Raw genomic sequence first — 22,175 nt, forward strand, 5'->3', positions numbered from 1 at the left:
AACCTGCAAAGGCTGCATCGCTGCACCTAACCTGCAAAGGCTGCATCGCTGCACATAACCTGCAAAAGCGCAATAGCGGCACATAACGTGCAAAGTCGTAAACGCTGCACAGAACCAGCAACGGCCGGCTTTTACAGGACGAACTTTGAACCCTGCTAAACCGGAAACACCCGTGCTGTGGGGTCTACTAGAGGCGTACTCAGGGTCTCCCAACAGCCAATCCTAATGCCAGGTGTGTTTCGGGGTGTGGTCATGGAGACACTGGCCAATGGCAGAGAGGGCTATGAGTAGGAGGAGGGCAACTAGGGGCTTAAATAAAGAGTACAGCCGTCGCAGAACGCTGAGACTTCGCTACCTGCTGGGTGGTTAGAGCTTTAAGTCTCGACTGTATCTGGTGCTTTCGCTGCCAGCAAACTTGGGTTGCTACCTGCCGTTAAACACCATGGAAGACGTGCAGCGCGAGCGGGAGCGGATGGAACGACGCCACCTCCGCGAGAAAAAAGAGCTGCAGGACCGCATCCAGAGCATGAAAAACTCGGTGCCTAAGACCGACAAGAAGAAAAGAAAGCAGTTGCTCCTGGACGTGGACCGCCTTGAGGCCGAATTGGAGCAGAAGCATCAGCAGGAGCTGGAGAAGTTTGGAGAGCTTTTCCCTGATACCAGCAATCTCGATTCCGTCACTGCTGGTCTGGCCAAGATGAATATTGAGAATCAGCCTCCCCGCCTGTCGAAGGCGCAGAAAAGGCGCGAAAGAAGGGCGGCGCAAGAGAGAGAGCGCCAGAAGATGGCGGCGGAGGCCGATATAGATTACCTGTCTACCCACCGCCGCAAGGAGGAGGAGAAGCTAGCCGTCATCCTCGCGGCCAAGAATCTGGAGATGAAGAACATCCCAGCTGACAGCCACTGCATGTACCGCGCTATCCAAGATCAGCTGTCCTCCTCTGAGACCGTGGAGAGCCTGCGGGGCCGCACCGCAGACTACATGCGGCAGCACATCGAAGACTTCCTGCCTTTCTTCAGCGACCCCGAAACCGGCGATGCTTACAACGCCGACGACTACTTGAGCTACTGCGACGACATCGTGCACAACGCGTCGTGGGGAAGCCAGCTCGAGCTGAGGGCCCTGTCGCACGTCCTGCAGTCCCCCATCGAGGTGGTCCAGACCCAGGCGCCCGTCTTCGTCGTCGGGGAGGAGTACACCAAGAAGCCGCTTACTCTCGTCTACGTGCGCTACATTTCCAGCTTCGGGGATCACTACAACTCGGTGAAGCCGCTCCCAGCCGGCGCCGTTGGGGGCGCCGCCCTGCGGCTCTTCTAGGCGGTTGCGGTCACCGCTGCCGAGGCCATTGCGGGTGCCGTTGCTGTTTCCACTGCCCCGCTGCTATGGCTGTTGCCGGTGCCTTCGCCGTCGCTGTTGCCGTTGCCGCCGCCGCGGCTCTTGCCGCCGCCGCCGCCGCGGCCGTTGCTGCCGCCCCACTGCCGTTGCTGTTGCCACTGTCGTTGCCGGTGCCTTTGCCGTCGCTGCTGCCAGTGCCGCTGCCGTTGCTGTTGCCGCTGCCGCCGCCGTTGCTGCTGCTGCCGCCGCCGCTGTCGTTGCCGGTGCCTTTGCCGTCGCTGTTGCTGTTGTCGCTGGAGCCGAAGCCGCCGCCAGATCTTTCAGTAGGCTCTGTTTTTTCCTTTGGCTATCTCCGATTTTTCTTCGTTGGACTCAAAATTAATAATTTCCCGCCCCGCTTTCCTATCTCGTCATTCTCCCTCCTTTGCTTCCTTCATGGTATTTGTATTGTACCACTTTGGGGGAGTCAGTTTGAAAAGTTTCAATCACACCTTGCCGTTAAGGGTTTTCGTATGTTACAAATAATTTAGGGTTAAAAATGAAAAAGTGGTTTGATCCCTTCTTGGGAGAAAAATAGTTTAGCTCGGCATCTTCAGGTTATCTATCAATATAGTATGTTGAATAACTTACACAAACTTGGCGTTTATGTACTTGCGGGAAGAGCTCCTTTTGTTTTCTCAAAAACTTGCGTGGTTTCAAAGTAACTTTACTTGTTTAGGTGTTTATTAAACTTCAAGTAAGTTTAAATTTAGAAGATATGTTAGTGGTAATGTAGGTTTATAAGTGCAAATAGGCTAGGTAAGGCTTACTCTTAAGATATGCAAGATCTCAATTTAATTTCCTTTATTAAAGATATGTAGGGATGTGACTTTTTTCAAGTAGCTGATGCATTCTGTTATACCTACCTTTGACATCAGGTTAAAAAAACACTACACTTTTGTCGATATTTGAGACTTGTTGATGTTTTTAAACTTGCCAAAAGGATAGTAAAAGTGAAATGGTTTTCAGTAAAGAACTTGTAAGAAATTTGTTTTCACATCCTGTATTTCAGTGAGGTTACTTAAAATGGTTAAAAAGTTCTTCGTGCACACCAAATGTTCTAAAATTAAAAATTATGTAGTTTGCTTAAAAATAAAAGCAGTTTAAAAAAATGTTTGGCTCTCTTGTTTTTTGTGAAGCTTGACTCTGTTCACACAGAATTTGTATCTCAGGACATGCTTTGGCAGAGGAATCCTGCAGGGTTAAGGATCGGCAGTGGGGGGACAGATGAGGCTTTTGGGAGGAGGAATGGTCTCCCAGTCTTGGTGGTGGCCTGGAGTGCAGTGTTTTGCTGAGAAGAATTTAGGGAGGAACCTTATCTCCAGGCTGTCCCGAGATGATGTTTTTCACTCTGTAGACAACATCATGAAATGGTTTCACTTGATGTTTCAATTACTGTGCAGGAAAAAGAACCCCCACTTCCGAAAAAAAAAAAACTCTCCAGCCCAAAATGTGCATTTCCAGAAGGTTTTTTTGGAGGGGTGGGAAGAGGGGGTTCCTAAAATTCAGACTGGAAAATCCTACCAGATGACTGCCTAAATGCGTGTATCAGGTAAGTTTCAGGTAGCCAGCTGGGGGAGGGGGGGTCTCTGAGAAAAGCAGGTGTTTGAGAAGAGACCCTTTCCCAGTGTTGTGAACACTGGCTGGCGGAACAGAGCATAGGCTGGGAAGGGGCTGAACATCGGGGACAGGGTCAGCCTAGGAGGACGGGTGGGGCTCGGCAGGGGAAAGGAGTGGGGAGCGGAGCACAGACTGAGGAAGTAGGGACTGCCTAGGAAACGGCGCAGGTGGTGGAGGGCCTGGTTAGAAGAGGGGACCTGAATGGGGTAAGGGACACATGATGAGGGGTCACTGGGTACAAGGGCGAAGGTTGGTGAAGAGCTCTAGGAATGGGAAGGGTGCTCTCCTGCAGTGGACTATATTGGGTGGGGGAAGGGTTCCAAGTTAAAAGAGGTAGAAGATCTTTATAAACAAGGGGATGGAGCTGCTGAGGATTCCTGACAAGAGCAGGGGCGTTTAGGCTGGTGAAAGGCTTCCAGTGGCAGAAGGTGGCCCGGCTGGGGTGGGCTGTACGGGGAGGAATAGGAAACGGCTTGAGAAGGGAATCTCGAAGGGTGTTAGGCTACACTCTGGGAAACGGGCCTCCTGTTGGAGGCGGGAGACAAGCTGGGGAGGGGGCAACTCGTTGGGGCAGGAGGTCCAGCAGGAAAGGAACACTGGATGCTGACGGGGTCCGTGGTGGCATCTTTGGCTATTGAGTGGGGAAATGGTTCCGTCAGGCTGGCCGGCCAGGGGAGGAGCACTTGCCTGGGAAAGGGGTCTGAAGGAGAAGGGACCTGGCTAGGGGACAGGGTCTCGTGGGAGAAGGCCTGGGTGGAGGAGGGGAAGCTGACCAGTATAGGGGCCCTCAGGCTTAGGTTGGAGCACGCTGAGGAAGGGGACCAGGCTAGACTGGGGATGCGACTTGGTAAGGGGCCTATCAGGGGAAAGGGGGACCGGTCCTAGAAGGGGGCAGAGGTAGCAGAAGAAATCCTTGCTGGGGCATTGGGCCTGGGTGGGAAAGGGGACTTCGCCACCCAGAGGGGCACAGGCTGGAGGAGGCCGGTATGGTATAGAGAAGGGGTCATGGAAGGAGAAGGGAATCTGGCTGGGTGTAGGGAGATGGGTGGGGTTCCGTCCTGGCTGGGAATGGGGGCTTGGACGGCAAATGGGGCCAGGCAGGGAAAAGCATACTGAGGTGGAGAAGAATCATTCTGGCGGGGCCAATGAGAAATACACCTTGGGGAGCAGGGAACAGGCAGAAAAGGGGGACACACTGGACAAGGGAACCCAGCTGTGGACTAGGGCACAGGGTGGGGAAAGAGGGCTGGCTAGGAAGAGGGGATACTAGGGGGGGCTGGTTAGGGAAGGACTTGGCAGGTCAAGGTAACGAGGCCTAGCTGAGCTTACGGAGCAAAGGGTGAGAGAAGAGTCCTTGACTCTTAAGCGTGGAAAAGCTGGGGGAAGATGATGTGGCCAGGGAAGGAGACTGGCTGGGGAAGGGGCCCAGGGGTGGGAGTGTGCCTGTCTTTGTAAAGGGACCACAGGCTTAATAGGGTGGCAAAAGCTGAAGATAGCAGACTGGCTGGGGTGGGGGCCTTGCGGGTAAAAATACCCCTGCAGGGAAAGCTGGTCTGCGGGCGTAGCTAGGGGCTCTGGCCGGGAACGGGGCCTGAGAGGGAGGCACAGGCTAAGAGAGGAACCAGCTGGTGAAAGAGGTTTGAACTCTGGGAAAGAAGGGTATGGGCTGGGCATGGAGGATTAATAGGCAGGTTAAGGAACGCGGTTGGGAGAGGGGGCTCCACAGCGGCCGGAGAGGACCTGCTGCTGGGGAAGACCTGCCTGGGAAGGAGAGCGTATGTGTGGCCAGAGGGCCTGAGGTTGAGGGGGAGGAACCTAGCTGGGGGAGGGGGGACAGGAGAGGCATGATGGGAGGTCTGGCTGAGGAGAGGAGTGAGTTAGAAAAGGGGGGTGGCTGAGGGGTACAGTGGTTGAGGAAGGGGGCCTTTCTGGGAGGAGGCCCACGTGGGAATATGAGCCCAGACTGAGGTCCTGTGGGTCCCTGGGTGGAGAGCCTGGCTTGGGGGGACTGACTCGGGAAAAGTCACCAGCCAGAGAAGGGGACTTGGCTTCACGTGGGGGCACATGTGATGAAGGGGTTCTGGCAGGGAAAGGTCACATGGCTGAGGAGGGGACTTGACAGGTGACGGAAAGCTGAGAGGAAAGTGTTTAGTGGGGAAAGGCGGCGCGGGCTAGCAAAGGCCAGTGAAGGGGCAACTTCTTGGGAAAAGCATGGGCACGGAACCTGGCTGTGGGGAAGAGGCACTTTCTGGAAAAGGTGCCCCACATGGACAAGGGGACATATGGGTGAAAGGGGCCTTTGCCTGGCTGCGAAGGCTGTGGGCAGGACCTCAGATTGGAGAACCAGCCTGGCTGGGTGAGGGGCGGGGTGGGGGGCAGGGAAGGAAGGGTCTTGCAGGTGGAAGGGGACAGGCTGTGGTTGAGACCTGCCTGGGAAGGGAATGCCGGGGGCATAGGATGGGTAACCGAGGCACAGGGTGGGAAACTAGCAGGTAAGTGGTTAGAAGTCAGAGAGGTGGACACAGGCCGGTGAGATGACTAATTCAGAGAGGGGGAGGAGCTAAAGAAGGGAGCACGGGGCCGAGGAAGACGGTCTGGCTGGGGGGAAGGGGACAGAGCTGGGAAGGAAAATTCGAGTTGGGTCAGGAACCCTGGGCACAGGCTGGGGAGGGTTAACAAGCTGGGACAGGGGCCTGGGGAGGGTCGCTGCAGAAGGGGATGCTGGGTAGTGTGGCTTGGCCGGGGATGGGGGACAGGTAGGGATAAGGGAAGCCTGCCTAGCGGGGGAAGGGCAGGGGCCTGAGGAGCTGGCTGGGCTGCGGAAGGGGGCCCAGCTGGGGAGGAAGGCGCAAATGGATGAAGCGAGCCTGGCTAAGTGAAGGGGCACCGCTGGGTTCCACAGAACGGGCAGGTTACGGGCTTCTCATGGGGAAAGGATAATCTGCTGGGGACTGCGTGGAAGAGGGTGAGGGAGCAGGGTTAGGGAACTAGACATGGGTGGGGGAGGGGAGTAGGCTGATGAGAAGGACCAGAGGTAAAAACTGGTACGGGATTAAAAAAACGATCCCTGGCTTTTGAAGGGGGAAGGGCTAGGGAATGGCAGCTGACAAGGGGATGAGGCACCGGCCAGGGAAAGGATCCTAGGGGTTATCTGCACGTAAAGGGGCGGACACTGTGGATGGCGACGGGGCACTTGGAGGGCAAGGGTGGACTGACTGAGGAAGGGTGCGCTGCCTGGATAATGCGGATCTTGCTGGAAACGAGGGGGTGGGGGGAGCAGCTGATGCTCTTTAAGGAATTCTTTGGCAGAAGACACCAAACAAAGACAGCAGAGTTCCACTTTACAGGCTTGTCCCTGAACACGAGAAATAACATTCTAGTCTTGAGAACCCTTAAGATCTCACTGGGCCTGTCTGCCCCTGCTGCCCCCACGGGGTTTGCCTTCTGCTGCAAGGACAGGGAAGAGTTAAGCCAGGCCAGGTTTTAACTGGGCCAGGAGCGCAAACCAAAGGGGACACGTACTGTGGGACCTGGCAGGACCTGGGGGATTTTCAGCCTGTTGCATTTTGTACCAGTGACCACAGTCACCGAGGATAGTGACTGTTTTGGCCAATTTCGTCTGCAAAAGCTACGGGACACTGTTCTCAGAGGGGTCCAAATCCAGAAGCAACTTTCATTCATTGATTTCACTACTTTCCATTGACTCATTATCAGGTCCTTTCCTTTTTTGTCTACAGCAGCCAAAAATAAGGCACATCTGTCTGGGTTTGAAGTCCAGCTCACCCATCCACTTCCTAGCTTTTTGGCTTGGATAAGTCACCTAATCTTTCTGGGCCTTGGCTTCCTCATCCATTACACAAGGCAGTTAATACCTGGCTTAGAGATATCGCTTGGGAGATCAGGTACATTAAATGAAAATTCATATAAAGTGCCCAATAAATGTTAGCTACTGTTAGTATCATTATCTAGGAGTCCAAGAACATAACAGCATCCGCTTTCGGCAGTCACAATCCCTTGTTTTGGGCTACAGTGACTTTTGGGGCCACATAGCCTCTTCCCATGGGTTGTGCAGGGGAAGCAGAGCATCACCCAGGGCTGCAGCGTGAAAGTAGAAACCGCCAGAGCTCCCACAATGTGCTCTCCTGGGACAGGGGAAAGGAAACCACACAGTGATGTTTCTCTCCCTCTCTCCCTCCCTTCCCCTCCCTAAAAATAAATAAATAAAATCTTAATAACAAACACTCGGAATTGGTATCATTCTGTTCAAACTTTTTTTATTTAATACACTATGAGCATTTTCTTGTGTCCTTAAACAGTCTTCAATATGGTTATTTTAATGCCTGCATTCTAGCCTGTGAATGTGCCATAATTTATGTATGCTATTCTATTATAGGATATTTAGATTGCTTTCAATTTCTCACCACTATAAATATGCCACTGTAATATCCTTGTAGCTGAATCTTTGTCTGTATTTCTGATGATTTCCTTTTGATACGATTTCTAGCAACGATCTAGGTCAAAAGGGGAGGTTTTAATGCACACTGGTATATTGCCTGCCAGAAAGCATGCCTGAGAGTGTTACTTTCCCATGCAGTTGCCAACACTGAAAGTTACCATATTTGCTAATTTGTTAGATGAAAAATGTGGTATTAGTTGGCCCTTTGTTGATTACTGCTGAGGTAGAATATTCATCTTAAGTGTTTGTTAGCATGTCTATTTCATTCACGCAGAAACAATTCTTCATTTAGTGCCTTTTCCCGAACTTTGCTTAATTTGGTATGAGTAACTTTGTCTTTTTCTTGAGGATTTAAAAAAAAATTTAAGATGTTCATTGATTTTAAAGAGAAAGGAAGGGAGAGAGAGATTTTAAAGAGAAAGGAAGGGAGAGGGAGAGGGAGAGAGAGAAACATAGATCAGTTGCCTCCCATACAAGCCCCGACCAGGGATCCAGGGATCGAACCCACAATCTTTTGATGTATGGGATAATGTTCCAAGCAACTGAGCCACCCAGCTAGGGTTTCTTGTGGACTTTTAATAGGTCCTTCCACTTGTCATTCAGATATTTAAAAAGTTACTTTTTCCCAGCATTATATTAGCCTTTCAGTTTGACTTTTTGCACATGATGCTGAAGTTTCAAATTGTAATATTATCTATTAGTGTTTTTCTTTATGGTTCCTATTTTATTATTGTGCTTAGAAAGAGTTTTCCCATCCTGAAGTTGGAGCAATATTTATGAATACTTCTTTTCAAGTTTCTGATGCTTTCTCTTTAAACTATATTTAACATAGCCACCTGGAAATTAACATAGGCATAAGATAAGTACATAAATTGACTTTCCCCAATTATGGCAATTAACCAGTTAACCCAATACCATTTATTGAATAACCCAGGGATCTGTACTACAGATATACATATAACATTGTATTTCAAGGATTTGCATTACAGCATTGTTTGTCAAAGTAAAAATATAGATATAGCCTAAATATCCTCAGCAAGGGTAAGTTGAAGAAATTTTGTATCATCCATATGAATTCTTTCCTCATGGGAGCAGGGTAGAAATGGGTGGGTAGAAGGAGGAAGGTGGTGAGCTTCTACCTATTTTATTTATTTTATTTTATTTTTCAATTATGATTAACATTCAGTATTTTGTTTTTATTCGTTTCAGGTGTACAGCACAGCGGTTAGACGATTATTTAATTTACAAAGTGGTCTCTCTGATAATTTAAGTCCCCGCCTGGCCCCATACATAATTATTACAACATTAATGACTCTATTCTCTGAACTTTATGTCCTCATGACTGTTCTGTAACTACCAGTTTGTAGTTCTTAATTCCTTCCCCTTTTTCACTCAACCCCTACCCCCGTCCCCTCAGGCAGCCATCAGTCAGTCTGGTCTCTGTTTCTATGAGTCTGTTTCTATTTTGTTTGTTCATTTACTTTGTTATTTTTACTCCACATGTAAGTGACATTGCTAGGTATTTGTGTTTCTCAACCTGATTTGATTTCATTGAGCATAATACCCTCTATGTCCATCCATGCTGTTGCAGATAGTAAGAGTCCCTTCTTTTATGTGGCTGAGTAATATTCCATTATATACATGTATCATATACATATCAGTTGTGTACTGATGGGCACTTGGGTTGTTGCTTCCATAGCTTGGCTGTTATAAATGAACATAGGGATACATACATGCTTTTGAGTTAGTCTTTTGGATTTCTTTGGATATATTCCCGGGAGTGGAATTGCTGGGTCATAAGGCAGATCAAATTTTAATTTTTCAAGGTAACTCCACACTGCTTTCCACAGAGGCTGCACCAGTCTGCATTCCCACCAACAGTGCATGAGGGTTCCCTTTTCTCCACAACCTTGCCAGCACTTATTGTTTGTGGATTTATTAATGATAACTGGTCTGACAGATATGAGGTGATACCTCATTGTGGTTTTTATTTGCATTTCTCTATAAAGATTAGTGACATTGAGCATCTTTTTTTTTAACATGTTTACTAGCCATCTCTATGTCCTTTTCAGAGAAGTGTCTATTCAGGTCCTCTGCCCATTTTTAAATTGGATTGTTTTTCTTGTTTGTTTTTGAGTTGTATGAGTTCTTTATAAATGTTAGATATGAACCCCTTATGGGATCTATTGTTGGTGAATATGTTCTCCGGTTCAGCAGGTTGTCTTTTTCTGTTGTTGATGGTTTCCTTTGCTGTGCAAAAACTTCTTATTATAGTTTGCTCTAGGTCCATTTGTTTATGTTTTCTTTTGTTTCCCTTGCCCCAGGAGACATGTCAGAAAAAAATATATTGCTAAGAGAAATGGGTGAGCTTTTATTTTTAAACTATATACCTCTATATAGCTGAACTTTTTATTATGACTAGAGATGTCATAAAATTTACCACTTGAACCATGTTTAAGTATATGGACTAGTGGCGTTACTTGCATTCACGTGCTTTGCAGCCATCAACACCACTGCCCTTCAGAAGTTTCTTGTAAACTGAACCGGGGACACCAGGCGGCCCAGGATGGCTATGAATGCGGCCCAACACCAAATCGTAAGTTTACTGAAAACCTTTTTTTGTGCTCGTCAGTTTTCATTAGTGTTTGTGTATTGAATGTGTGGCCCAAGACAACTCTTCCTCTTCCAGTGTAGCCGGGAGATGCCAAAAGGTTGGACGCAGCTGCACATAAAGCCATCGTTTCTCCCCCAGCCCCTGGCAACCAACGTTCCCTTTCTGTCTCTCAATTTGACTGCCCTGGGTATCTCACGTAAGTGGAATCGTATAATATTTGTCTTTTTGTGACTGGCTTATTTTGGGTAGTGCAGTGTCTTACAGGTTCATCCACGTTGTAATGTGTCAGGATTTCCTTCCCTTTTAAAGGTGAATCATACTGCATTGGGTTTATACACCCCATTTTATTTATTATATTGAATTTTTATGCAGAAAATTTAATCTGTATTTTATCTTAAAATAGAAAAAAATGAAATTAGAACAATTTTCTTTATTCTTTTTGCTTTGGGATAATTTAAGTAGCAAGGAATCATCTGTTCTTGAAAATTTGAAATAATCCATTAACTTGTGAAACTGGGCCTGGGCCTTTTTGAAAGTGAGACTTTGACAGGAGGGGACGGTCCTTGGAAGAAAAGCTGTGCAATGTAAAAGCCATCATAACTTCTCTAAAATAGACAGGGACAAAAATTGGAGAAGCAAAAATTGGGAGATAAGAGTAAAGGGGACAAGTTTCTTACCTCGCAGAGGGTGAATCAGAGATACCCTGTCACTTTGGAAGTTGAAGAATTGAGAGTTATAGACTGAGGCATGGTGCTTAAACATCGTAAAAATAACCACCAGGAGAACTAAAAACAGATCGCCTTTGCTCCCCCTTAGAAGACTTGGAAAAAAAAGAACAAAGAAAAGAAGAAACAGCCCTTGGAGCAAAAGATAGAAAACAAAGGAAACAGGAAGGAAGGAAGGAAGGAAGGAAGGAAGGAAGGAAGAAGAGGAAACAGAAAAGAAACAGTTTTCTCGCCTTTTGTTGGTGGGGAGGGTGTAACAAGAGCAGGGTGTAGCTGACGCCATTTTTTTCCCTGGTGTCTTCACTTTTACTTTGGTTTAAAGTAAAACAGGTACCTAGTTTCAGGGAGAAGACATCTTACCTCTTTTTCGTTCCTTTTTATTTCAATGGGTCTTTCCCAGGGAACTGTGCAAATTAACATTTACTCAACCATCAAGTCCCAACTTTACTTGGAATGGCAAAAATGTGCCCCTTAAATATATTTATTTCTCCTGAGTTAATCTTGCCAAAGAACTTCGTTAACCACTGACCTAGATGGCCTGTATGAGCCCTTTATGCTCCCTCTGTATCTCTTTCTATCTCTTTCTCTTTTTGTGTATGTGTCTCTCTCTGCTGCATTCGTGCACGCACGCACACACCTAGGACCTGTGTCCCAATGCATTGTGTGTGACCCCGCACCACCACAAAGCCAGAAGCAATGGGGAAGTAGCTTTGGTTTGGCGTGAGAAAGAATGTCCTAATAAGCAGAGGTATTCAAAGCTATAAAGAACCATCTCAGTACACGGTGAGTCGTCCGTGTTTGGAGGTGTGTAAACCCAGGTTGGATAACTACCCCCTCAGAGAGGTTTTTCAAGCCATTCAAGCAAATGGGAATGTAGAAGCTTTCCACCTGGTCTGGACAACTGGAAAACAAGAGATTGTTTTTGCTTGGTGGGGGAAGATGTATCAGAAGAGATGCTCAAGAAGCCCCAGGGGAGCTCCTGGAGCAGTAAAGGAGGTTTGGTAGGCGAGCTCCTTTTACCCTTTTTTATGTAAACATCAACGCCCCCAGGCCCCTCAGTCTCCCGGGGTCTGGGGACTCTACTGTTGCTGAGCTGCAGGAGTAGCCTGAGGTGCAGACTCAACTGCATCTTGGACTGCAGCCCTTGCTCTGAAATGCAAAGCGGCTGCCAGCCAGGGTTGCTGGAGGAGCTTGTTTTAATGAATAGCGGAGACCAACTGGAACACATTCGCAACTATGTAGGTAGTGCTTCTGAAACATGTGAGCGGGCTTGAAAACAGCTTGTTCTCTTAAGTATTGTATTCAGTTGAAACAAGTATATTAGTATCTTTAATAGCAGACATTGCTGCCTGGCTAGGGGCCCCCCTGGAAAGCCCAGCCAGGAGCCCCAACCGCGTTTGTGCTCAACGGAGCGGCCTCATGGAGCTGAGACCCCCGCAAACCCAAGCGAGAGTCCACCCTGGGCCCACCAGTAAGTGCTGGGCTCCACCGAGAAGATGAGGAAATGAAATGAAACCGCTCTGGGCCAGCCTGGGGCTGACTGGAGCAGGGAGGGAGAGAGAACGTGCAACTTGAAAGGTCAGCTTAGATGTAAGCAGGCAGCCCTGAAGGGAAGGGCGTTCCAGGCTGAGGTGGCAATGGGCAAGGCGCCAGAGAGAACAGCTGTTCATCCCCAACGTCTGCTTCCCTCCATTCCCAGCAAAAGCCCCCCACCTTCCTTTTGGGGTGCTACCCCTCTGTCACCTTCTTGGAGTAAAAAGGGGTCACTGCCAGCGCCCTCGGCCTTCAGGCCTGCCAATCAGAGCCCCGCTTCTTCCTGGCCACAGTGATTGTTTCTAAGTGAATCTGTGGCTTGCGCCCGTCCAATCTGAGTAAAAACCCTGGACTTGGCGAGCACATGCAGTTCGTTGCTCTTTTGTACACGTGAGTACAGAATGCGCAGCCAGGGCCCCCTTGCAGCTGTTGGGGGACACGGGGGTGAGGGGCTGTGGGGACTGCAGATACAGTCTGTTTTCTCAAGTGAAGCCACCATGGGAAATCACCAAAATGAATCAGCTCCTAGGAAGAGGTTAATAAGGCCTTCCAGGAATTGGAGGCAAGGTCAAAGTTCTTGGAAAAAATCTCCACTGACGGGTTGGAATGTTACTTTACAGGAGGTAAAAATCCATAAAAAGTTTGTTTTTCAAAAGGAATGAGACATCAGAGCTACGCTTCAGGGATAAGGAATCTGATGGCATTTGAAAGAAAGAATGGATTGCAAGGACAGAGATTGCATGCCTCGTGATTTAAGAGGCTCTTTTTTACTCCACAGCAGATGACGGTGACCTGCCCTGGGGTTGTGGCCCCAGGGAGAGAAGAGGGGATCAAAGTGATGGGCACTGGGGGTAGAATTAAGGTATGTTTAATGTGGGGAATAAAGACGAAGGCAGGATCACAGGTGTCCCTGGTTTCTGATTAGACTTACTCAGGAAATGGTTCACTGACATAGCCCCTTAAAAAACACCTTAAACGTCCCTGGTTGGTGTGGCTCAATGGGTTGAGCGCTACCCTATAAACGCAAAGGTCGCTGGTTTGATCCCCAATCAAAGCACATGCTCTGGGTTGCAGGCTAGGTTCCCATTGGGGTGTGCAAAAGGCAACCAATATTCATATTTTTTCTCCCTCTCTAAAAATAAGTAAATACAATCTTTTTTTTAATCTCTTAAATAGCCCCAGTTTCAGGTATACAACCTGTGTACACTAAAGCTTTCTGTACCTCTACACCAAACTAAAAAGGAGTGTGTGACCGTGAGCAGCATGGACTACCTAGGGATGGGTACATAAGAAATACAGAGGAGCCTTGGCTGGTGTGGCTCAGTAGATCAAGTGCCAGGCTGCGACCCAAAGGCTCACTGGTTCGATTCCTGGTCAGACACAGGCCTGGGCTGCAGGCCAGATTCCCAGTATGGGGTGTGGGAGAGGCAACCGATCTATTGATGTTTCTCTCCCCATTCTCCCTTCTTTTGCTCTGAAAATAAAGAAATAAAATCTTTTTAAAAAAGAACGAAACTCCAAGGAGACAAACTCAGCAGCCAATACTACGGTGTGATTATACTGTTTATTCTAAATAATATAGTTAAAATTTTTAAATAAAAACTAAAAGTAAACACAGTAGCAAGCCAAGTGCATGTCAACAGTCATCCAGTAGTACCTCTCCACAGTACAGTCACTGAACAGGCACTGAACTCGGAATTACTCAGCTGATAACAAGATGGGAGCAGGGAGGGCTCTGGCACTCCCTGCAGGAATATACTGGGCTCTGTGTCCTTCTTGTACAGGGTCTGGCACAGATAACCCCCTTTTTATTATAAAATCATAAACATGTAATTCTGTACCATAACAACATCACACTCAAGCACACCCTATGACATTTTAGGTGAAATGTTCGAATTAATACTATAAATTATTGCACCCATATCATTACCCTACCAACCACCCTCATGCAGGCGTTACTTCTGCCGGACCCTGTAGTTCTCCAGTATCTACCTATTGGACCCATGTTCATAGCCTCTCTTTTACATACACACATCCCACCCCTTTCAAGGAAAGCAGTAATTCCCAGAGATAGTATAAGTCTAATTCCACATTTCATTTTTGTAAAGATTTTATAAATTCATTCTTAGAGGGGGAGGAGGAAAGAAAGAGAGGGAGAAAAACATCACTGTGTGGTTGCCTCTCACAGTGTCTGCCACTGGGGACCTGGCCCATAACCCAGGCATGTGCTCTACACTGGGAATCAAACCAGCGACCCTCTGGTTCGCAGGCACTCAATCCACTGAGCCACACCAGCCAGGGATTAACTCTACATTTTAAAGCAATATACATTTTTCCTGAATTGAGACCCACAATGGATTTGGCGTTTTGCATAGTTTACAAAGCACTTGAATGCTTCTCCTCCTGCTATGGGTTCAGAGGCCCTTAAGGCCTGAAGCCCAACCCCTAAACTCCTTGACACTGAGAAACTGCAGCAGAAGCTTTGAAATCCAACTTTTTGTTTTCCTTTGTTATTTTGGTTGGTTGGTTTGGTTTTGTTTACTTGGAGCCAGGTCAGATTTTTGCCTAGGTATATATCTCCCTCACTGATCTTTGAAGATAGCACAGAAATCCCCAGAGGCTAAGGCAGGGAGGGTGATAAGCAGATAGGATTGTGAGGGCTAGCTCTTACAGTTCTATTTGTGTCGAATAAGCAAGGCAGGAAGAGACACCATTATACTGACAGAGGTTTTCTACCAGCAGAATTATAGGTGAATTTAATTTCTCCAGATTGTTGACAATGGGCATATATTACATTTGATTTTACATTGTATTTCAAATAAATAAATAAATAAATAAATCAGTGGAAAGATTCCCACATACTTAAGAGACTCATTAAAATGATTTTGTAGTATTTTGGATGTTAACAAAATACCTTTCTTCTGCCCTGGCCGGGTGGCTCAATTGTTGGGAGTATCATCCCATCCACTGAAAGGTTGTGGGTTTGATCCCTGGTCAGGACACATAGCTAGGTTGCAAGTTCTATCCCAAGTCAGGGCCACTTACAGGAGGCAAACCAATTGATGTTTCTGTCTCTCTGTCTCTCCGCCTCCTTTTCTCTCTCTCTCAAATCAATAAAAACATATCCTTGGGTGAGGATTTTTTTTAAGTCTTCCTTTAAATAAGAAAAAATCATTTAAAGTTGCAAATGCTTTCCATTTTTGTAATGGAGAAACAATCAGTTGTGATTTTTTTCAATAAATAAAATTTTCTCAAAGCAAGCTTGCTCCACCCTGGCTGGTGTGGCTCAGTGGATTCAGCACCAGCCTGCAAACCAAAGGGTCACAGGTTCAATTCCCAGTCAGGGCACATGTCTGTGTTGCGGACCAGCTCCCCAGTAGGGGTCATGTGAGAGGCAACCACACATTAATGTTTTTCTCTCTTTCTCTTTCTCTCCCTTCCTCTCTCTCTAAAAATAAATAAATAAATAAAATCTTTAAAATAAAACAGGCTTGCTCTGAATGTTAAATTCTTAAATATTTCGGTGATGTGAAGTAGTAACCACACGTAACAGCTAACATGATTCAAAGTTCAAATCTTTCTTTAAACACTGAAAATCATTATAACGAATAATTCAAGTTAAAAATTTAAAAACTAGCCCTGGCTGGCATGGTTCAGCAGATTTGAGTACTGGACTGTGAACCAAACAGTCGCTGGTTCAATTCCCAGTCAGGGCACATGCGGGCCGAGTCCCGGGTTGGGGGCGTGCGAGAGGCAACCACACATTGATCTTTTCTTCTCTTTCTCCCTCCCTTCCCCATTCACTAAAAACATATACAGAAATAATTTTTTTTAATTAGACTAAATTTTTCCCTAAAAACAGCTTCATATTTTTAAGGACTTAATCAAAAAATGAAGCTGCAAAGTAATTTGGAAAATAAGACCATACAAGCAAATAAGTAATTCATGATAAAATTAATTGTCCTTCAAAGTTTTTAGGTATTAAATAAAAACCATAAGTGTTAAAAATACATTTTTACAAAGGGGGAAGTGACTAAGAAGAGCAGAGGGAGTGAGGCTTCTGAGGGTAATGGTACTGCGTTATTTCTTTTTCTTTTAAGAATTTATTTATTTATTCTTTAGAGAGAGGGGAAAGAAGGGAGAAAGGGAGGGAGAGAAACATAGATTGGTTACACCCCCATGCCTGCAACCCAGGAATGTGCCCCAACCAGGAGTCGAACTGGCAAACCTTTCAGTTCACAGGCCGGTGCTTAATCCACTGAGCCACACCAGTCAGGGCTGCTCCATTTCTTGATCTGAGCATTGGTGATACAAATCTATTCACTGGAAAAACTCATGAAATTGTACCCTTATGAAATAAGCATTTTTGTGTATATGTGTTACTCTTCAGTAAATAATATTAAAAACTAAAAAGAAGGGCAAGTCAAACAGAATTGAAGGTCACAGAATTTCAGGATGAGGACTGAGACCAGGTTGTTGAATATTGTGAATAACAATAATAGCTACCATATATATGGCTAATAATTATTATAGTGAACACTTACCATGTGCCAGAAATTACTCTAAGTACTTTACATATACCTCAGAGATATTGCAGGTTCGCTCCCAGACCACTGCAATAAAATGAATATCAAAATCAAGCAAGTCACACAAATATATTTGTTTCCCAGTGCATTTAAAGTTACGTTTACACCATACTGTAGTCTATTAAGTGTGCAATAGTGTTGTGTCTAAAAAACAATATGCATGCTATACTCTGGTTTCTCTTCAGATCATATAAATCTTTCGCCTTTTACAAAACAATATACATCTTAATTTTAAAATATTTTATTGCTAAAAACAGGCTAACCATCATGTGAGCCTTCAGTGAGTTGTAATGGTTTTGCTGGCGGTCTTGATTCAATGCTGATGGCCCCTGACTGAATACAGTGGAGGTTGCTGAAGGTTGGGGTGGCTGTGGCAATTTCTTATGATCGACTCTTCATTTCATCAACATCTCTGTAGCGTGTGATGCTGTTTGATAGCATTTCACCCACAATAGAATTTTCAAAACTGAATCAGTCCTCTTAAACCCTGCTGCTGCTTTATCAACTAAGTTTATTTAATATTGAAAATTCTTTGTTGTCATTTCAGCGGTCTTCACAGCATCTTCACCAGGGGTAGATTCCATCACAGAAACCACTTTTCTTTGCTCATCCATAAGAAGTAACTCCCCATCTGTTACAGGTTTGTCATGAGGTTGCAGCAATTCAGTCACATCTTTAGCCTCCATTTCGAAATCTAGTGCTCTTGCTATTTCCACTTTATCCTCCATTACTTCTTGCACCGAAGGTTTGAATCCATCAAAGTCATCCATGAGGGTTGGACTCAACTTCTTCCAACCATCCTGTTAATGCTGATATTTTGACCTCTTCCCATGAATCATAAATGTTCTTAATGGCCTCTAGAATGGTGAATTCTTTCCAGAAGGTTTCCAATGGACTTTGCCAGATCTGTCAGAGAAATCGCTATCTATGGCAGCCAAAGCCTTGCAAAATAATTTCTTAAATAACAAGACTTGAAAGTTGAAATTACTCCTTGGTCCCATGGGTTGCAGAGTGGATGTTGTGTTAGCATGAAAATAACATTCATCTCGTTGTACATTTCCATTAAAGCTCTTGGATAACCAGGTACATTGTCAGTGAGCAGTAATATTTTCAAAGTTATCATTTTTCTGAGCAGTAGGTCTCATCAGTAGACTTAAAATATTCAGCATACCATGTTGTGAACAGATGTGCTGTTATCCAGGCTTTGTTTATAGAGCACAGACAGAACAGATTTAGCATAGTTCTGAAGAGCCCTAGGATTTTCAGATGGTAAATGAGCACTGGCTTCAACTTCAAGGCACCAGCTGCATTAGCTGCTAACAAGAGAGCCAGCCTGTCCTTTGAAGCTTTGAAATCAGGCACTGACTTCTCCTCTCTGGCTCTGAAGGTCCTAGATGGCAGCTTCTTCCAATAGAAGGAAGACTGTTTTGTCTACTTTGCAAATCTGTTGTTTAATACAGCCACCTTCATTTATTGTCTTAGCTGGACTTGCTGGATAACTTGCTGCAGCTTCTGCATCAGTACTTGCTGCTCACCTTGCACTTTTATGTTACGGAGACTGGTTCTTTCCTTAAACATCATGAACCAACCTCTGCTAGATTCAAACTTTCCTTCCTCCCCTCTCTCAGCCTTCACAGAATTGAAGAGAGTTAGGGCCTTGCTCTCGATGAGGCTTTGGTTTAAGGGAATGTTGTGTCTGGTTTGATCTCTCCAGACCTCTAAAATGTCCTGCATATCAGCAGTAAAGCTGTTTCGCTCTCTTATCACTCATGTGCTCAATGGAGTAACACTTTTAATTTCTTTCAAGAATGTTTCCTTTGTGTTCACAACTTAGCTAACTGTTTGGTGCAAAAGGCCTAGCTTTCGGCCTGTCTCAGCTTTCACCATGCCTTCCTCACTGAGCTGAATCAGTGCTAGCTTTTCATTTAAAATGAGAGATGTGTGACTACTCCTTTCACTTGAACACTTAGAGGCCATTGTAGGGTTACTAATTGGCTTAATTTCAATATTGTTGTGTCGGGGAATAGGGAGGCCCAAGGAGATGGGTGAACGGTTCATCTGTGAAGCAGTCAGAACACACAGCACATTTATCGATTAAGTTCCCTGGCTTATGTGGGCGCAGTTCATGGCGCCCAAAACAATTACAATTGTAACATCGAAGATCACTGATCACAGATCACCATAACTAAGATAATAATAATAATGAAAAAGTTTGAAATACTGTGACAATTACCAAAATGTGACACAGAGACACGAAGTGAGTAAATGTCGGCAAAATAGGGTAGACAGACTTGCTGGACGCTATGTTGCCACCTCCCATCCACCCAGCAATGCCTCAATGTCTTCTTTATTTCCAAAGCAGATTTTTGAATTGGCATTTATTTTCCCAAGTGATCTTTGTCCTCCAAACAAGAAATTTACCTGCCAAGAAAGCACTGTTCTTGGGCTCAGTTATTGGGTGTAAATCAGTGTTCAGGGAGTGTGAACTCTTTTTTTTTTTTTTTAAGTTTTGATTTATTTTTAAGAGAGAGGATAAGTAGGGGAGAGAAAGAGGGAGAGGAGCATCAATGTGTGATAAAAACATCAATAGGGGACCTGGCCCACAACCCAGGCATGTGCCCTGACGGAATCGGAACAGTGACCCTTTGGTTCACAGACCAGAGCTCAATCCACTGAGCCACACCAGCCAGGGTGAGTATAAACCCTTTATTCCAGGGTCAGGTGCTAAAAGTCACAATACCCAGTATACGTATTGTTCTTCTACATGAGGCCCATCCAGTAAGAAAAATGATAGTAGGGACAAAGACTGAATGAAGCCTAGGTTTATAATCGTCACTAGGAAACTGCATCTTGACCCCTGTGGTCCCCTTGAGAAGTGGCATTGGAGAGTAAAAGCCAGCTTATTCTACCGAAGAGATAGGACATTGTAGCTTCATTTTCTCACACCCCCACACTCTTTTGTAATGGAAACACAATTATTTCTCCAAAAAGAACTGTGGTAACTGTCAGGAGTGGGCAGCCCATCGTTGCACACAACACAGGCACAGAGCTCAGGCTCCAAGGATCCCAAGAAGGGGAAAGGGCTTGGAGAAGGAGCTACCTCCCCTAAGGGGGTGGCAGAGCTGCTTCCAAGGCCCCAGGGCATTATCTTTCCCATACTATGCTCTGGACGTGTGGAGGGAATCTCACCCCCAGGGACATCAAATGAGAGCTATACCAGCCTCTCTCAGCACCGGCCTCCCCTCCTCAAATTGCACCTGTGTGCTGGATCGCTCCCTCGGCTAATGGAAACTGGCAAGAGCTAAGGTCTGTGCCAGCTGGTCCTCACAGGTGTGATGGGACTGGTGCTAACAGCCCCAGCTGGGCACAAAGCTCCATCCCCAGGATGGAGAACTAACAGGACCCAGGGGAGTCTGCTTCCGGAAAGACCCCTGAGGCTTTGCCAAACTTGCAGGAAAAGCTTGCTTTGAGAATCCATCCCATTAGATTGGAATTTCAGCTCTCCCGCTTTCTAGCTTGGTGAGCTTGGGCAAGGGACTTCACTGCTCTGTGCCTCAGCTTCCCTATCTTTCCCCCATCTGTTAAACCAAAGAGGTACCCACCTCTTAAATGTACTGGGATTATTTGATTATTTTTACAGAGAGGAAGGGAGGGAGAGATACATCACTCGGTTGCCTCTCGCATGCCCCACAGCTGAGAACGTGGCCCGCAACCCAGGCATGTGCCCTGACTGGGAATCAAACTGGGGACCCTTAGCTTTGCAGGCTGGCGCTCAATCCACTGAGCCACAGCAGCCAGAGTTCAATCTGTTGCCTCTTGCATGCGCCCCAGCTGGGGACAAAACCTGCAACCCAGGCATGTGCCCTGACTGGGAATCGAACCAGAGACCTTTCACTTTGTGAGACGACAGCCGACCGACTGAGCCACACTAGTCAGGGCTGTACACACTGGTCAGGGCTGTACTGGGAGATTTTAAGGAGGTATTTGTAAAAGCACTTGGCACAGAGCATGTGCTCACTAAGTGTTTCTTCCCTTCCCTTAGCTTGGCAGAATATGTTCACCAAGGAAAGCTGAGATACACAGAGACCAGCCCTGTCCTTTGGACAGGTGCCAGATTGGAGGTTTCTAGATGCCATGCCTAAGGGAAAACAAAACCAAACCAGAAGGTTAAGTGGAACTGCTCTCTGCCTGCCTGCGCTGTCCATCAGATACATAGCTGAGTCTCTTGGTCCACAGGCATGTTTTTTCGGGGGAAGGTTATAGTTCTACATTAGGCCTGCCACAGCCTGGTCTTCTTGTGACCAAAGGTAATCATTTGCAAAGACAGCTGGCATAAGGAAAAGGTTTTTTGGGGAAACTAATTAGTCCATAAAGTATTTTGAACTTTGCTCCCACTTGTGTTGAACCCTCGCAAATCGCCAGCACACACCCTTCGCTTCACTAACTTCTCCTCCTACTGACCTCCACGTTAAGTTTTCATCCTTTATGGGAGCACTTTGCACACCTACAAGTAACGAAATGACTGCACATTCTTGTATAAGAACTTTTCCCCACTGCACTGGAACCTCTTGAGGAAGGGGCAAGGCCTGTTTCGTTCAGCTCTGTAACCCTAACACTTAGCATCGTGCCTGGCATGTGGTATGTGCTCAAATGAGTTGTTGACTGACTGGATAATCCCTGGGGTCTCTCTCAGCCTTAGGATCCTGGCTTGGGTCACACAAGGCAGGCTCTTCCTCTGTAACCCCCAACGGCAAGGCCACGGCTAACTGGCCTGACTCCACTCTGAGACAGGTTTGGGACACCTTGAAATGAAACATCTCTTTTTTAGTAAAAGGCAAAAGATTTATAAGCGCTGAAGAGAAACCAGAGTGTGAGAAATCTCGTTCCAAAAAAATTACTTATTCATTCATTCATTCATTTATTTTTAAAGGGAGGGAGAGAAACATCGATCAGTTACCTCTTGCACATGCCCCAAGCAGGGACCGAACCCACAACCCAAACATGTGCCCCAACTGGAAATCGGATGGGCAACCTTTCACTTTGCCGGACAGCATCCAACCAACTGAGCCATGCCTGTCAGGGTGAGACATTTCGACCTCCTCCTTTTTTTTTTTTTTTCTCTTTCCTCGTCACCATCACTAACAAGGCGGTGACAGAATCTTCAGCAGCCATTCAGCCTCCACCACAGTGGAGAGGGAGAATGAACAAGCAATCCTAACAGCTCTTCTGGGTTCTGACAAAGTCGAGTGAGCCAGAATGAACGTAG

The 22,175-nt window shown here is 46.3% G+C and overlaps 1 protein-coding gene and 1 pseudogene across 1 annotated transcript; one reads left to right on the forward strand and one right to left on the reverse strand.

The window, feature by feature from the left end:
- Positions 1 to 442: 442 nt before the first annotated feature.
- On the forward strand, positions 443 to 1,318 carry OTUD6A (OTU deubiquitinase 6A). The gene has a single exon (XM_054574206.1). The coding sequence runs from the start codon at positions 443 to 445 to the stop codon at positions 1,316 to 1,318; it is 876 nt and encodes a 291-aa protein (XP_054430181.1).
- A 15,849-nt stretch (positions 1,319 to 17,167) lies between these two features.
- Positions 17,168 to 18,886, reverse strand: LOC129071102 (tigger transposable element-derived protein 1-like; annotated as a pseudogene).
- Between the last annotated feature and the right edge of the window lie 3,289 nt (positions 18,887 to 22,175).

The sequence above is a fragment of the Pteronotus mesoamericanus genome, unplaced genomic scaffold, assembly GCF_021234165.1.
Source record: "Pteronotus mesoamericanus isolate MK-2021 breed Mesoamerican mustached bat unplaced genomic scaffold, CSHL_Meso_final contig_256, whole genome shotgun sequence".
Lineage (NCBI taxonomy): Eukaryota > Metazoa > Chordata > Mammalia > Chiroptera > Mormoopidae > Pteronotus > Pteronotus mesoamericanus.